The sequence below is a fragment of the Anomaloglossus baeobatrachus genome, chromosome 3 (assembly GCF_048569485.1).
Source record: "Anomaloglossus baeobatrachus isolate aAnoBae1 chromosome 3, aAnoBae1.hap1, whole genome shotgun sequence".
Lineage (NCBI taxonomy): Eukaryota > Metazoa > Chordata > Amphibia > Anura > Aromobatidae > Anomaloglossus > Anomaloglossus baeobatrachus.
Window position 1 is genome coordinate 65,887,397 of NC_134355.1, and position 16,647 is coordinate 65,904,043.

Sequence of the window (16,647 nt, forward strand, 5' to 3'; positions counted from 1 at the left end):
CACAATAATATTAATGACCACATTTTACACACCGATCCCTATTCCACTGCAAAGTGCTTACCCCACGCATATGCAGCATCTCCATCTAATACACACAACTTTGCAGCATAAGATGTCTTGCCTGACCACAATAAGGTAATGCGAAGACATCAACCAGGAGAGATTAACCCTTCAACAGCCAGGTAAAGACAAAAAGGCAGGGTTTTTCGTTTCGATTTTTGGGGGGAAAGTGGATTAAAAGCAGTAGGTGCAAAAACACAAAACAGTAGGGACTCACCGTTTCCTCCCCTTAAGGAATTAGGTGAAAGATGTCTCGCCTGACCACATTAAGGTAATGCTAAGACATCAGCCAGGAGAGATTAACCCTTCAACAGCCAGGTAATGACAAAAAGGTAGGGGTTTTTTTTTTTTAGATTTTTTTGGGGGGGAAACTGGATTAAAAGCATCAGGTGCAAAAACACAAAACAGTAGGGACTCACCGTTTCCTCCCCTCAAGGAATTAGGTGAAAGATGTCTTGCCTGACCACATTAAGGTAATGCAAAGACATCAGCCAGTACAGATTAACCCTTTAGCAGCCAGGTAAAGACAAAAAGGAATATTTTTTTTTAGATTTTTTTTTCCGGGGGAAATGGATTAAAAGCAGCAGGTGCAAAAAAACACACAACAGTAGGGACTCACCGTTTCCTCCCCTCAAGGAATTAGGTGAAAGATGTCTCGCCTGACCACATTAAGGTAATGCTAAGACATCACCAGGAGAGATTAACCCTTCAACAGTCAGATAAAGGCAAAAAGGCAGGGGTTTGGGTTTTTTTTTAGATTTTTGGGGGAAACTGGATTAAAACCAGCAGGTGCAAAAAAACACAAAACAGTAGGGACTCACCGTTTCCTCCCCTCAAGGAAGCAGGTGACCTGTAGATTGCAATAGGTGCTGAAACATGTTTTCCTCCATGGAAATGGTGAATGTGATGAGATCCTAGATTGGATGCACCCCAGGTCACCCCAAGGACCCCACTGAGGGTAAGAGGCAGTATCCACATGGCCAGACGAAGGCTGGCACTGCCAGGGCCGGGGTCAGAGCTGGAGTTCCCTGGCAGCCACTGCTGCTGCATGGAGCAGTCAAGCAGAGAGCAGCCTTCCAGATGCAGCTCTGCACAAACTTTTCCCCAACACTCCACAAAGGCTTGAGAATTCACAGCTCCATCTTAAGACGCAATGTCTCCCCTTCCTTTTTTTTCCTCCTTGCACTCCTTGAAAATAAAACAATTTTCTCCCTGGTTCTTCTACTTCATTCTTTCCCCCAGTTTCCTGGTCCAATGACACCAATCCCCAGCCAAACACATAGTCACTGGCAGGAGAACAATTTTCGATATCTTCACTTGATCCCCTTCAGATCAAGTTGAGGAGCAGCTTTCAATTAACGATCCATGGTTTGCAAAACTAGCAGCATAAAAGGGATTTCCTCTAGATGAATCGCAGCCATAATAATCCACAGGATATCCAGTTAGAATACTGAAGAAAAAGCCACTTCCTACAGCTTGCTGAGGAGTAGAGATTGCTGTGCTCTCCTAGGCTCTGCATTTAGGGTATGGACTCACTGAGCAGTCCTAACCACAGCAACTCAATCATCAGCCTCCCCCAGCAATCTGACTATTCACAGTAATGCCAGAGCATGTTCCCACAGAATAGTGCAGCCTTATGAAAGAATCAGGGAGAAGAATATGCTTCCGATCTGAAGCCCTATGCAAATCTGCAGTCTCCAAACAGCAAATCACTGAAGCCTGGATGCAGCAGAGGAAGAGCCTATGTGAGAGGGAGGCAGAAGAATGGTGTGGAAAAAAACCTTTCTGATTCCCTCTCCTATTATTATACACCTAGATCACCAAAGCATGTGCTGCTCAGTGGTTACAAAGCTCCAAAACTAGCAGCACTCCTACCTCTGAGCTCTGCACAAGGCTCTGCTGCAGACACACTGAGCAGGTCCCCTTCCAAGCTATAGATCAAATGTTCCAACATCTTGGAGAAAAAAAAGAAAGAAAGAAAACTTATACACATCTTAACTCTTTGCATGCTGCACATTACAGAATTCATCAATGTGTTCTGGCGCCCCCTGGTGCTCTCAGGGTGTCAGGTCATGGCTGCTCAGAGGAGGAGAGGGGAGGTGGGAACTTAGAGTCCCTGACACCCCTTTTTTGCTTTCTGGGAGTCCTGGAAAGACTTTGTTTGCTGTGATCTGTTTGTGTCCACATATTACAAGAATGTAACATTAGATGCAGGGTTTTTTTCTATGTTTAATGAGGCTTTTCTTTAGTTTAAGTGGAAGAGGGATGTAATTAGGATTTTAAAGACTTTTTTTTTATCATGTTACTGGCTAGTAACATGTTACGCATACCAAAGAGGACCTGAGTGGCAGCATATCAGAATAGCACGCTAATCAGTGGAGCCTGTGTGAAATAATGTGAAGAAGGTCACATATGACCGAAACGTTTATTGAATACTAGCTGTAGTACCCGGGCATTGCCCGGGATAGCAACTATCTCTCTGTCTCTCTCCCAGTCTCTGTCTGTGTGTCGCTGTCTGTCTCTTTCTTTGTCTGTCTGTTTCTATCTCTCTGTATTTGCATCAGTCTATCTGTCTCAATCTCTGTATCTGTCTCTCTCTCTGTCCCTTTGTCCGTCTGTCTCTTTCCAGGTCTGTCTCTTTCCAGGTCTGTCTCTTTCCCCGTCTGTCTCTTTCCCCATCTGTCTCTTTGCCCGTCTGTCTCATTGCCCGTCTGTCTCTTTGCCCGTCTGTCTCTTTGCTGGGCTGTCTCTTTGCCGGGCTGTCTCTTTGCCGGGCTGTCTCTTTGCTGGGCTGTCTCTTTGCCGGGCTGTCTCTATGCCGGGCTGTCTCTTTGCCCATCTGTCTCTTTGCCCGTCTATCTCTTTCCCCGTCTGTCTCTTTTCCCGTCTGTCTCTTTCCCCGTCTGTTTCTTTCCCCGTCTGTCTTTTTCCCCGTCTGTCTCTTTCCCTATCTGTCTCTTTCCCCGTCTGTCTCTTGGGGCGTCTGTCTCTTTGCCCAGCTGTCTCTTGACAGGGCTGTCTCTTTCTCCAGCTGTCTTTCCCCAGCTGTTTCTTTCCCCGGCTGTCTCTTTCCCAGTCTGTCTATCTATGTCTATCTGTCTTTTTCTGTCTCTCTATCCGTCTATCCTATCTTATACTAACAGTTTATTTTGTTCCTATAGCAACCACTGACAGTTGCTATTTATAGCCTGCAGCTCCCAGCTTCATTCAGTTTAATGGCTGCAGGATTTTTGTAGAGTAACTGGAAAGCGCGGGGTTAAATTTTCCCACCCAAACATAGTCTATGACGTTCCCTGAGTCACATGAGGCGTCTGTGCAAAATTTCATGATTGTACATGCGACGGTGCGGATTCCTTTAGCGGACATACATACACTAAGCTTTATATATTAGATTGATTGTCACACAAAAAACTACACCTGTCAATAAAATAATAAAAAATAATAATAAAAAATTTTCTTTTTGCAAATTCTACAAGTTTGAGTGCCGGATCTTACTTAATTGTTTATAGTAGTAAGGCACCACTGTCACAGCATGGATTACTTATAAAGCCCCTTACTACTTATTAAAAGCCCCGTTACACACAACGACATTGTTAACGAGATATCGCTGGGGCCACGGAATTCGTGACGCACATCCGGACTCGTTAGCGACGTCGTTGCATGTGACACCTACGAGCGATCGCTAACAATGCCGAAAAAGGGAAAAATCGTTCCTTTCCAAAAAATCACTGATCTTTTAGGACGCAGGTTGTTCGTCGTTCCTGAGGCAGCGCACATCCCTACGTGTGACACCCCAGGAACGATGAACAACAGAATTTCTGCGTCCTCCGGCAACAAGGTGGGAGTGACGTTATTGCGGCTGCTCTCCGGCCCTCCGCTTCTATTGGTGGCCCGCTGTGTGATGTCGCTGTGACGCCGCACGAACCGCCCCCTTAAAAAAGAGTTTGTTCGGTGGCCACAGCGACGTCGCTAGGAAGGTAAGTACGTGTGACAGGTACTAGCGATATTGTGCGCCACGGGCAGCGATTTGCCTGTGACGCATGCAAGACGGAGGCGGGTGCTATCGCTAGCGATGTCGCAGCGTTTAAACACATTGTGTGTTATAGCTCAGCATGGGGTCCTAATCTTCTCTTTATTGTTATTTTTGATTATATGCCAAAGTTTATGTCACTTTAATAAACACTACTGATAAGTATCATTTCCTGCCCTTAGCAAATACCGACAGAGCTTGATTAATATCCAGTAGAGTTAAACTGGACAAGTCCTGATTGTTATTCCTAAATATGGATCATACACAGGCACTGGCGCTGAACTGGTTAATCACCTCGCTATATCCGCAGAGAAGCAGCTCACAGAGACAGCGCAGAACTGGTTAAAATACAGTTACATTTCCATAAAAAGTGCTGAACTAGAGTCATCATCTCAGAGGAGGAGCTGTTCACAGCACTGGTGCTGAAATGGTTAAATATTATTATTATTATTATTATTATTATTATTATTATTTATACAACAGAATCACTGTCTATAGCAGTTATGCTGAAATTGTTAAATATTTCATCATCATCATCATCATCATTATTATTATTATTATTATTATTACAACAGAGTCACTGTTTATAGCAGTGGTGCTGAACTGGTTAAATATTTTTATTATTATTATTATTATTATTATTATTAATCACAACATATACACTGTCTATAGCAGTGGTGCTGAACTGGTTAATTATTATTATTATTATTATTATTATTATTATTATAATTATTACAACAGAGAGACTGTCTATAGCAGTGGTGCTGAACTGGTTAAATATATTATTATCATTATTATTATTATTATTATTATTATTATTTATACTACAGAGTGACTGTCTATAGCAGTGGTGCTGAACTAGTTACATATAATAATAATAATAATAATAATAATAATGTGTAACCAGTTCAAAGCCACTGCTATTAACTGTAACTCTGTAGTATTAATATTACTACTACTACTACTACTACTACTACTACTACTACTACTACTGCAACTAATAATAATAATAATAATAATAATAGTAATAATATTATTAATAATAATAATAATGATAATAATAATAATAATAATACTAACTATTATTATTATTATTATTATTATTATTATTATTATTATTATTATTATTACTACTACTACTAGTAGTAGTAATATTAGTAGTACATAATTGCTGTTCACAGCAGTAGTGTTAAACTGATTGTTGTTATTATTATTATTATTATTATTGTTGTTATTACTACTTCTGAGTCAATGTTCAAAGCAGTGGTACTGATCTGTTTAAAGTTTTTTTTAAACTATTATTATTCTCATTACTATTATAATTTCTACTACAGAATCACTATCTATAGCAGTGGTGCTGAATTGATGAAACCATATTATTATTATTATTATTATTATTATTATTATTATTATTATTTCTAGCACAGAACCGCTGTCTATAGCAGTGGTGCTGAAATGGTTAATTCTAGCATTATAATCTCAGGGTGCCTATAGCAGTAATAATATTCTATCTGCTGTCCATGGCAGTGGTGCTGAATTTATGAAACCATATTATTATTATTATTATTATTATTATTATTATTATTATTATTATTATTATTATTTCTAGTACAGAGCTGCTGTCCAGAGCAATGGTACTGAAGTAGTTAATTCCAGCATTATAATCTCAGGGTGCCTATAGCAGTAATAATATTCCGGCCGCTGTCCATGGCCGCGGTGCTGAAGTGGTTAATTCCAGCATTATAATCTCAGGGTGCCTATAGCAGTAATAATATTCCGGCCGCTGTCCATGGCCGCGGTGCTGAAGTGTTTAATTCCAGCATTATAATCTCAGGGTGCCTATAGCAGTAATAATATTCCGGCCGCTGTCCATGGCCGCGGTGCTGAAGTGTTTAATTCCAGCATTATAATCTCAGAGTGCCTATAGCAGTAATAATATTCCAGCCGCTGTCCATGGCCGCGGTGCTGAAGTGGTTAATTCCAGCATTATAATCTCAGGGTGCCTATAGCAGTAATAATATTCCGGCCGCTGTCCATGGCCGCGGTGCTGAAGTGGTTAATTCCAGCATTATAATCTCAGGGTGCCTATAGCAGTAATAATATTCCGGCCGCTGTCCATGGCCGCGGTGCTGAAGTGGTTAATTCCAGCATTATAATCTCAGGGTGCCTATAGCAGTAATAATATTCCGGCCGCTGTCCATGGCCGCGGTGCTGAAGTGGTTAAGCTCGTGATATTATTAATGCTTCTTCCCTACACATTCCATGAGACATTACTGCGCGGAGTGATCGCTCCTCGTGTCGTTTTTTGTAGTAACTGATCCATAAATTCTCCTTCCCACATTGCAGACAATTCACAAATGCAGATGGGCACATTCTGAATCTGACATTTCTATACAGAATCCCATCCCCAACCTTTGTGCCTATCGTTAACTCCTTCATTCCTGCTGTAACTGATGCTGGCGGAATGGTTATATTCCCCGGAGAAATCCAGTGGAATCATCTGTCAAGTGTGACAGTTTACGCTGTGATATGTTCACCCTGGTGGTGATTTTCAGGTACTGCAAGCCATGAAGTGTTCAACAGACAAGAGGCATTGATTCCCAGATCAAAACTCTTCTCTGCAGATGTCACACCTAGAAAACCAATTCTCCAATCTTCTAAAGATAAACAAATATTGAAGAAAAAAGAAAAAGATGTTCTTTTCCATTGAGTCCCCGGGCAGGGCGCAGTGTGATTCGCTTTACACCTTTTATCTTTTTTTTTTTTTTATATGGGTGAATATTGAAAATTCTCTTTTACGAGATCCCTGATTCTTAGAGAATCTCAGATCGCCTTAATCAATTGACAGCGTTCTCATGCGGGGGGTGATTGTAGCAAGTAACAAATCCTTTATCAAGATTAAAGGGATCCTGTCAGGTCCAATATGCACATAAAACCAGGAGCAGTTCTGGGTGTAGATTGCTAATCCCTGCCTAACCGTCCCTGTATACGCTAGCATGGATAAAGTATTTCTAAAGATCTTTTATCATATGCTAATGAGGGAGGGGACTAGTCCCAAGGGCATTGCTTTCCTTGCCAATCGCCCCCATTAGCATGTTAGTACACCCCTGTGGGTGCTAATGAATGTGCAACATCAGAGGATGATCTCACTCACCTCTCCACTGCCATCATATCCCACGCTGGATTTCAGCTCAGTGCGCATGATCCCGGAGTTTGGGTCATGCGCACTATGAAGCCGGGTGTTGGCGTCCTGGCTTCAAACTGAAGCAGTGAGCATGACCAAAACTCTTGGATCATGCGCACTGAGCTGAAATCCAGCGTCAGATGCAATTGCGGCAGAGAGTTGAGATCATCCTCTGATGCTGCGCATTCAAACCCACAGGGGCGTACTAATATGCTAATGGGGCCGACTAGTCGAGGAACTAACGCCCAGGGGACTAGTCCCCCTCACTCATTAGCATACGACAAAAGATCTTTAGAAATACTTTTTCTAAAGATTTCTTTATCTATGCTAGTGTATACAGGGACGGTTAGGCAGGGATTAGCAATATGCACCCAGAACTGCTCGTGGGTCTGGGTGTATATTGGACCTGACAGGTTCCCTTTAACACTAGAAGTCCCAGAAATTTCGTGCTCCCCCTGAAGTCCCGAAAGTGGGTCAAATGACTGATGATAAACTGAATAGAACTAACTAGAAACTAAATGGCTAAACTCAATGGAAAACAACAACCTCCTGTGGTGCAACAGTAATGGCCTTAATTACAGAACAAAAGACGGTGATTATAGGATGTTAGCTAAAATCCTTCAGGTCATTCGACCCGTCTCTGGGTTCCAAAGGTAGAAATGTTAAATGACCCCTCTCTGGGACTTCTAGTGTTAAGGAACTGGAGTTCTAAGGATCTCCAGCCTTTTATAGAGGGGTTTTAGCCGGAACGCACACTTATAAGAGACCCTTATCCATAAAGGATCCCAGAATTGTATCTAGTCCATGGCCAGGGGGTCCGGGAGGCTCAAGATTTGCTCTTGTTTCATATAGAAATGTAATGGCATTCTTACGCAGTTCCTCCGCCATTTCTGAGTGGCTACTAAATTAAACATCTCTTTCCTGAAAGATACAATCATATTACAGCACGCAGGTTTTCTTAAATTACCTCAATGGGGAACATCCTCTCTGATATCCTTCCTTATAAATTGAAGATGTTTCTCAGCCACTTCAGCCATGATGAAACCTCCTTTATTAGGAAAGGTTATCAGCGCTTAGTGTATTACAGCCGAGTCTACGCCGAACCTTCCCACATGCTGTAACGTAACCGTATACGTAAAATATGGTAAAATTAAGCAATAATGATGTATACAATCACATTTTCTTCATCCAAATACATATATTAACAATGTAGGCAGAAAATCATTGTTGGAAGATTGATCTAAGCTACTGTATCAATAAAATTTATGAAGCGCATCATTACTGTATATATAGAACTGACAAGGTCCATAGACCCAAAACAAAATGGATAGGCTAATTCTAGCTTAAATGAGCATTGCTCTATATGTGGTGATGGGGCCAGTGGGGCCGGCGATGTGTAAGTCTGCCTGTGTTTGACAGACTCATTACTATCTGTCTTTACATAGAGTAAGTGTCTAATCAATTCCCCAACATCCTAATTAGCTGGAGGTCCAAGTATTAAACAAAGGAGGAGGTGACATCGGTCCTAGATGTATGCCGGAGTCAGGATTTCTGTTAGGTAATTATAATATACGGTATATGGGATTGCAATTAATAGGATGGTGCAAGTAAAGTGCTAGTGCAAGCCTGTCATTCCATATTGACAGATGGGGCTGTCCGTGGATAGTATTGGTATCCAGCACTTGATAGAAACATGGCAAGCATCTGTGCAACTGCTACAAACACAATACATTCCCATGACCTGCTAACAAATAGAGATGTTGGGAAAATTTTTCCCAAAATTGAAATCTGGGGCAAATAAATTGACCACGAATTGCAAGGAGCCAATTGTCTTGAAATGATGTGGCTAATACTTTAAAGTTTCCTAGTAGTGTATGATACCTATTTTAATGTGTTTAATGGGCCTCAGTAATTCAGAAGAATAGAGAAAGGGGGAGAGTGAGAGGGAGAGAGAGTGAGAAAGTTGGAGAGAGAGGAAGGGATAGAGGAGAGAGAAAGGGAGAGAGAGAGGGGGCGAGAGAGCTAGTGGGAGAGTTGGAGAGAGGGAGAGAGGAAGGGATATAGGCCAGAGAGAAAGGGAGAGAGAGAGAGGCGGGAAGAGAGGGAAAGAGAGGGAGAGAGAGGAAGGGATAGATGAGAGAGAAAGGGAGAGAGAGGGGGAGAGAGAGCTAGTGGGAGAGTTGGAGAGAGGGAGAGAGGAAGGGATATAGGCCAGAGAGAAAGGGAGAGAGAGAGAGGCGGGGAGAGAGGGAAAGAGAGGGAGAGAGAGGAACGGATAAATGAGAGAGAAAGGGAGAGAGAGGGGGAGAGAGGGAAAGAGAGGGAGAGAGCAGGAAAGAGAGCGAGGATGATGGATAGAGAGGGAGAGAGGGAAAGAGGGAGGGAGAGAGGAAGACAGGGAGAGAGAGGGGGAGAGAGAAAGAGAGAGATAAGGAGAGAGGAACAAAGAGAGAGAGGGAGAGAAAAAGAGAGAAATAGGGAGAGAGAGAGGAGAAAGAGAGAGCAAAATGGGGTGGAAGAGAGAGAGAAAGAGAGAGAGAGAGGGAGAGAGAGGGAAAGTGAGAGAGGGAGAAAGAGAGAGGAAGTTGAAGAAGGAGAGAGAAAGAGGGAGAGAGATATAGCTGGAGAGAAAGGAAGGAATACAGAGAGAGAGGGAAAGAGATAGAGATATCGAGAGAGATAGAAAGAGAGAGGGGACGTAAGAGGAGAGGGAGGAAGAGAGAGATAGAGAGAGACAGAGAAAGTGAGACGTAGAGGAAGAGGGAGATGGAGAGAGAGAGATAGAGACAGAGACAGAGAGAGACAGAGAGAGAATGGGAGAGAAGTAGAAAAAGAAGGATAGAGAGACCACAATTACATGTCGGACAACTACACATGTGAAGGGGATGCAGTGCAGAATAATGGGGCGCAATTGTTCAATTATGGAATAGTGGGGAATTTGGGGGCAGTGTTAAGTTATAAAAAATTCCTAAATTCTGTATTTTATTGAATATATTGCATTGTTTATCCAACTTAGTATGAGTTGTTTTTTTATGCCAGCAGTTGATACCGGGTCTGAGAGAAAAATATTGGCCTCACAGATAGCGATGCATCCAAATTTTGGGCGCATGAACAGTTAACAATGTCAACTAATAGATTATCACCATCAAAGACAGATAGTATGATAGTCTGTCCTGGCTGCCGATGCTCTACCATGTCGTGATTATTGCAAGGTATGTGCAAAATGGTGACAATTTTATTTTGAGAATTTAAGGTCCATGGCCATTACCAGCCTAAAAATAGCAGCCTGCAGTCACCCTACAATTGCAGCATCCATTAGTTGTCCTAGCTTTAGTGCTTCACCCTGGCTCTTCCCAATTGCCCTGGTGCAGTGGCAATCAGGGGAATATTTTGGGAGGGTTGATGTCGGCTGTATAATGTCAGCTCTCATCAAGCCTAGGAGTTAGTAATGGAGTAGTGTCTAGTAGACACCCCTATTATTAATCCAGTAAGTGTAAAATGAAAAAAAAAACACAGAAAAAAATAGTTTATTTGAATAACTCCTTCACACTATCCCTCATTCACCAATTTATTATTTTTAAAATATAAATGAAGCTCCAACATAATACATGGTGTACTGGTCCCATAGCATCCCCCAAACCTGTACTCCAACCTCTAGAGCCTCATTCAGAGAATGAGGTTCCATCGATTACTCCCGTTCAGCTGCTGTGTCATGTCACGTAACAGAATCCTAGTCTGCCACTGAACTATGGAGCCTTGTTCTCTGAATGAGGCTGCATAAGTTGGAATATAAATTTGAGGGATGTCGTGAGACCAGTACACCATGGATTACATCAGAGCTTCGTGGACTTTTTAAAAATAATAAATTGATGAACGAGAGAGTGTGGAGGAGTCTTTATTCAAAGAAACAATTTTTTCCTGTGTATGTGTTTTTTTCCACTTTATACTTACTGGATAAGTAATAAGGTAATAGGTGTTTCGGATCGACACCTCTCCATTACTAGCTCATGATCTTTATGCCAGTTGGCAATTCATAGCTGACATCAACCCCCCAAAAAATATTATTCTGATTGCCACCACATCAGGGCAATCCGGAAGAACCAAAGCAAATTGCCAGACTTGGCGCCTCTAATGTGAAGCGCCAATTCTGGGAAGGCTGCAGGTTGGGAAGGGCCAAATAACCATGGACCTTCCTAATCTGATAATATTAGCCCTATATGTATGGTTTACCTTGGCTGATTATCAAAAATATGGGGGACACAACACATTTTTTTTATATTGTCTATTTACATCCCAGCAGCGACCTGGAAATTAGAGATGCGTCCAGGATGTTACCATTCAGTTTGAGTGCTGTTTCCACATATTTCAATGATTTTACAACCCTCCTAGAGAGTGTGCCAAAAAATGCTTCTGTTTCCCATTGACTTCCATTATTCTTGGCACTGAGTCAAACCCGTCCGACAGTTGGACCTGTTCAATTGAAGTAACAAGCACTTGAGCAGTTTAATGCTCAATCATTCCTACATTTTAGAGAGCAAAAAATAGCTTAGCCGAGGACCAGGCAAGCCACTTCACATCACTGAGTGCATCATTAATCCAATTTCAGTAAAGAGCCTCATTGAAGTTAGCAGAAACATAAAACTATATATAATTGTTTCATATTAATAGAAACATCAATAAAATCATATATGTTTCTACATGGAGGAATAAATATCGGAACATCGCCACCTACAGGCAGTGGAAACATGAACTTTTGAAGTTAGTGATAAATGTAACATGGATTGTGCTGTTAAGTAGGCGGTTAGAGAAGAGCAAATCACTTTGAGTCCAATCAAATTTGCTTCAAATCTTACAGAAATTTAGAGTTAACCCCTCTAACTCTAACACAGCGATGTTGCTGTGTGTAAAGTGCCCTTTAGTCAGCTTTGGAATAACTGGGGAGCTGTGGAGACCAGATAGCTGACAGGCAAGGTGTATTATTATGAGGTGTACAGTATATTTTTTTATTTTTCTTTTTTCAACCAATACAATAAAGGGAATTTGTCATGTAAAAAAAAAGCTATTAACCTGTAAATATGGGGTTAATTTGCAGGTTAATAGAGTTCTATTGCCACGTAACCACCCTAAGAGCCCCTCTGCCAGGAAGAAATTAACTTTATTCCTTCCAGCAACTTCTGGCTTTCAGTCATAGAGGCGTGGCTGGCTAAGTTTCAGTTACTGTTCTGTGCATAGTGAGCGGTGGTTGTAACTGTCAGTCAATGTCGGGGCATGATTACGGCTGCTGCTCACTATGCACAGAACTAGGGGTGGACATATCATTGGTGCAATCTGTGTAGCCGCACAGGGGCCGAAGAGGTAAGGGGGCCCATTTCTACCTCCAAAATAAGTGCAATTTTGCATTTTTTTTGTAGCTCTTGGGCTGCAAATGGTCCATATATTGTTCTTGCACAGGGGCCCTGTTATGTCTGTGTCTGCCAATGCACAGAAAGGTGACTGACGCCATACCAGCTGCTGCCCTATGACTGAATGCCTAAGGCTGCTGTAAGGAGTAAAGTTAACTTCTCCTTAGCAGTAAAGCAGTGTGGCAGCTGCACAATGTCAAAATACTATTAACTATGGGGTTTATCTACAGGTTAATAGTGTTCTATTGCCATGTAACCACCCTGAGAGCCCCTCTGCCAGGAAGAAATTAACTTTATTCCTTCTGCAGCCTCTGGCTTTCAGTCATTTAGGCGTGGCTGGCTAGGTTTCAGTCACTGTTCTGTGCATAGTGAGCAGTGGTTGAAACTGTCAGTCAGTCTCGGGGCATGATTACGGCTGCTGCTCACTATGCACAGAACCAGGGGTGGACATATTATTGGTGCACCCTTGGTGGTCGCACAGGGGCTCAAGAAGTAAGGGGGCCATTTCTGCCTCCAAAGCAGGAGCAATTTTGCATTTTTAGGAGCTCTTGGGCTACAAAGGGCCCATATATTGTTCTTGTACAGGAGCCCTTTTATGTCTGTGTCCGCCAGTGCGGAAGCTACACCAGCCGCTCCCGTATGACTGAAAGCCGGAGGCTGCCAGAAGGAATAAAGTTAATTTCTCAGCAGTGAGAGTACGGTAGATGTGTCAAAATACTATTAACCTGCACATTAACCCTATATTTTCAGGTTAATAGCATTTTTTACATGACAGGTTCTCTGTAATCGTACTCAAGGTTCTGCCAGAGTCTTATAAGGCTCATTTGACTTGATTGGAGAATGTTTGGTGCAAATGCTGTTTCTTACCAATATTGAAGCTACCTGCTGAGTAGAGATGAGCGAACCGGTCGCGGTTCGGCTCGAGGTTGGTTCGCCGAACGGACCTCCCGTTCGAGTTCGGTTCGTCGAACGTTCGACGAACCGAACTAGAACTGCATAGGAAACAATGGCAGGCAATCACAAACACAGAAAAACACCTAGAAAACACCCTCAAAGGTGTCCTAAAGGTGACAAACAACTCAAACACATTGGAAAGTGACAAGGACATATACTCATGCGAAAACAAAACAGCTGGACAAGGAAAAAGAGGAGGACACACAGATATAGGCATGGCACGCCCTTCTAAAATCATGTAAAACACCGCAAGGTGACTCCAAGCGGAGTCTCCCTTTTTTCCAAAAATTGGGCCCACACACACCCACCCCTTCAGTGGCAGCAGTTGTGCCCCAGTTGTACACTTCACAGCTAGATTTGCATCAAGCACATTCAAAAATACGCCATTCTTATCCGTCCCCAGGATGACACCGGGGTAGGTAGCAAAGTCTTTCCTGATCCCATCTCTGTTCATCTTGGCTTCTTTTAAAAACACAGCAAGCAAGGGTTACTCCAAGCGGAGTCTCCCTTTTTTCCAAAAATTGGGCCACACAGACACCCACCCCATCAGTGGCAGCACTTGGGCCCTAGTTGCAAACAGGATGTTTTGATTTGCATCAAGCACATTCAAAAATACGCCATTCTTATCCGTCCCCAGGATGACACCGGGGTACGTAGATAAAGTCTTTGCTGATCCATGACTTGTTCATCTTGGCTTCTTTTAAAAACAATGTAAGCAAGGGTTACTCCAAGCGGAGTCTCCCTTTTTTTCCAAAAATTGGGCCACACAGACACCCACCCCATCAGTGGCAGCACTTGGGCCCTAGTTGCAAACAGGATGTTTTGATTTGCATCAAGCACATTCAAAAATACGCCATTCTTATCCGTCCCCAGGATGACACCGGGGTAGGTAGCAAAGTCTTTCCTGATCCCAGCTCTGTTCATCTTGGCTTCTTTTAAAAACACAGCAAGCAAGGGTTACTCCAAGCGGAGTCTCCCTTTTTTCCAAAAATTGGGCCACACAGACACCCACCCCATCAGTGGCAGCACTTGGGCCCTAGTTGCAAACAGGATGTTTTGATTTGCATCAAGCACATTCAAAAATACGCCATTCTTATCCGTCCCCAGGATGACACCGGGGTACGTAGATAAAGTCTTTGCTGATCCATGACTTGTTCATCTTGGCTTCTTTTAAAAACAATGTAAGCAAGGGTTACTCCAAGCGGAGTCTCCCTTTTTTTCCAAAAATTGGGCCACACAGACACCCACCCCATCAGTGGCAGCACTTGGGCCCTAGTTGCAAACAGGATGTTTTGATTTGCATCAAGCACATTCAAAAATACGCCATTCTTATCCGTCCCCAGGATGACACCGGGGTAGGTAGCAAAGTCTTTCCTGATCCCAGCTCTGTTCATCTTGGCTTCTTTTAAAAACACAGCAAGCAAGGGTTACTCCAAGCGGAGTCTCCCTTTTTTCCAAAAATTGGGCCCACACACACCCACCCCTTCAGTGGCAGCAGTTGTGCCCCAGTTGTACACTTCACAGCTAGATTTGCATCAAGCACATTCAAAAATACGCCATTCTTATCCGTCCCCAGGATGACACCGGGGTAGGTAGCAAAGTCTTTCCTGATCCCAGCTCTGTTCATCTTGGCTTCTTTTAAAAACACAGCAAGCAAGGGTTACTCCAAGCGGAGTCTCCCTTTTTTCCAAAAATTGGGCCACACAGACACCCACCCCATCAGTGGCAGCACTTGGGCCCTAGTTGCAAACAGGATGTTTTGATTTGCATCAAGCACATTCAAAAATACGCCATTCTTATCCGTCCCCAGGATGACACCGGGGTAGGTAGCAAAGTCTTTCCTGATCCCAGCTCTGTTCATCTTGGCTTCTTTTAAAAACACAGCAAGCAAGGGTTACTCCAAGCGGAGTCTCCCTTTTTTCCAAAAATTGGGCCACACAGACACCCACCCCATCAGTGGCAGCACTTGGGCCCTAGTTGCAAACAGGATGTTTTGATTTGCATCAAGCACATTCCAAATCCACAAGCATTTACTCTCCCCAGGATGACACAGGGGTAGTAAATTCCTTCTGGATCCATGACTTGTTCATTTTGATGAACGTCAGTCTGTCCACATTGTCACTGGACAGACGCGTGCGCTTATCTGTCAGCACACACCCAGCAGCACTGAATACACGTTCAGAGACAACGCTGGCAGCTGGACACGACAAAATCTCCAAGGCGTAACTGGAGAGCTCTGGCCATTTTTCTATGTTTGAAGCCCAAAAGGAGCAAGGCTCCAGTTGCACAGTCATGGCATCGATGTTCATTTGGAGATACTCCTGTATCATCCTCTCCAGCCGTTGAGTATGTGTCAGACTTGTTGTCTCTGGTGGCCTTGCAAAAGAGGGTCTAAAAAAATTATGAAAAGATTCCATAAAATTGCTGTTACCGGCACCAGATACGGTCCTACTGGTACGGGTAGACTGGTGAAGATGACGAGACCGTCCCATGTTTGTCAAGTTACAACTGGGAGATTCCCTCCCTGCACCTGCACGGTTGTTTAGTGGAAAAGCCGAGCTAAGATCGAGTAACAGCTTCTGCTGATACTCCTGCATACGTGCGTCCCTTTCTATGGCTGGAATTATGTCACAAAATTTGGACTTGTACCGGGGATCTAATAGTGTGGCAATCCAGTAGTCATCATCACTTCTAATTTTGACAATACGACTGTCATGTTGGAGGTAGTGCAACAAGAAGGCACTCATGTGTCTTGCGCAGCCATGCGGACCAAGTCCACGCTGTGTTTGTGGCATAGAGGTGCTAACCGTTCTTTCTTCCTCTGACATCTCCCCCCAACCTCTTTCAACTGAAATTTGACCAAGGTCTCCCTCATCCGCTGAGTCTTCCATGTCCATGGACAGTTCGTCCTCCATTTCTTCATGTTCTCCTGCACCTTGCTCAACATTTCGCCTGCTACTATGCGCCCTTGTCGATCCCTGTTCCCCATGGTCCCATGCCTGCTGCGTTGGTGATGA

The 16,647-nt window shown here is 43.2% G+C and overlaps 1 protein-coding gene across 14 annotated transcripts in view; it reads right to left on the reverse strand.

Annotated features, from left to right (window-relative positions):
- NRXN1 (neurexin 1) overlaps positions 1–16,647 on the reverse strand; it is a 2,061,945-nt gene that overhangs the window by 660,516 nt on the left and 1,384,782 nt on the right. For 2 of the 14 annotated variants that reach the window (XM_075339233.1, XM_075339230.1), the window contains exon 1: positions 882–1,943. The exons of 10 other annotated variants lie outside the window; for them this stretch is intronic. In XM_075339233.1, the coding sequence (XP_075195348.1) occupies positions 882–1,110 (229 nt within the window). In that variant the 5' untranslated portion in view covers positions 1,111–1,943. Of the gene's footprint in view, positions 1–881; positions 1,945–16,647 lie in introns of those variants that run through there. 2 more of the 14 variants (XM_075339232.1, XM_075339231.1) reach the window with 2 other exon arrangements.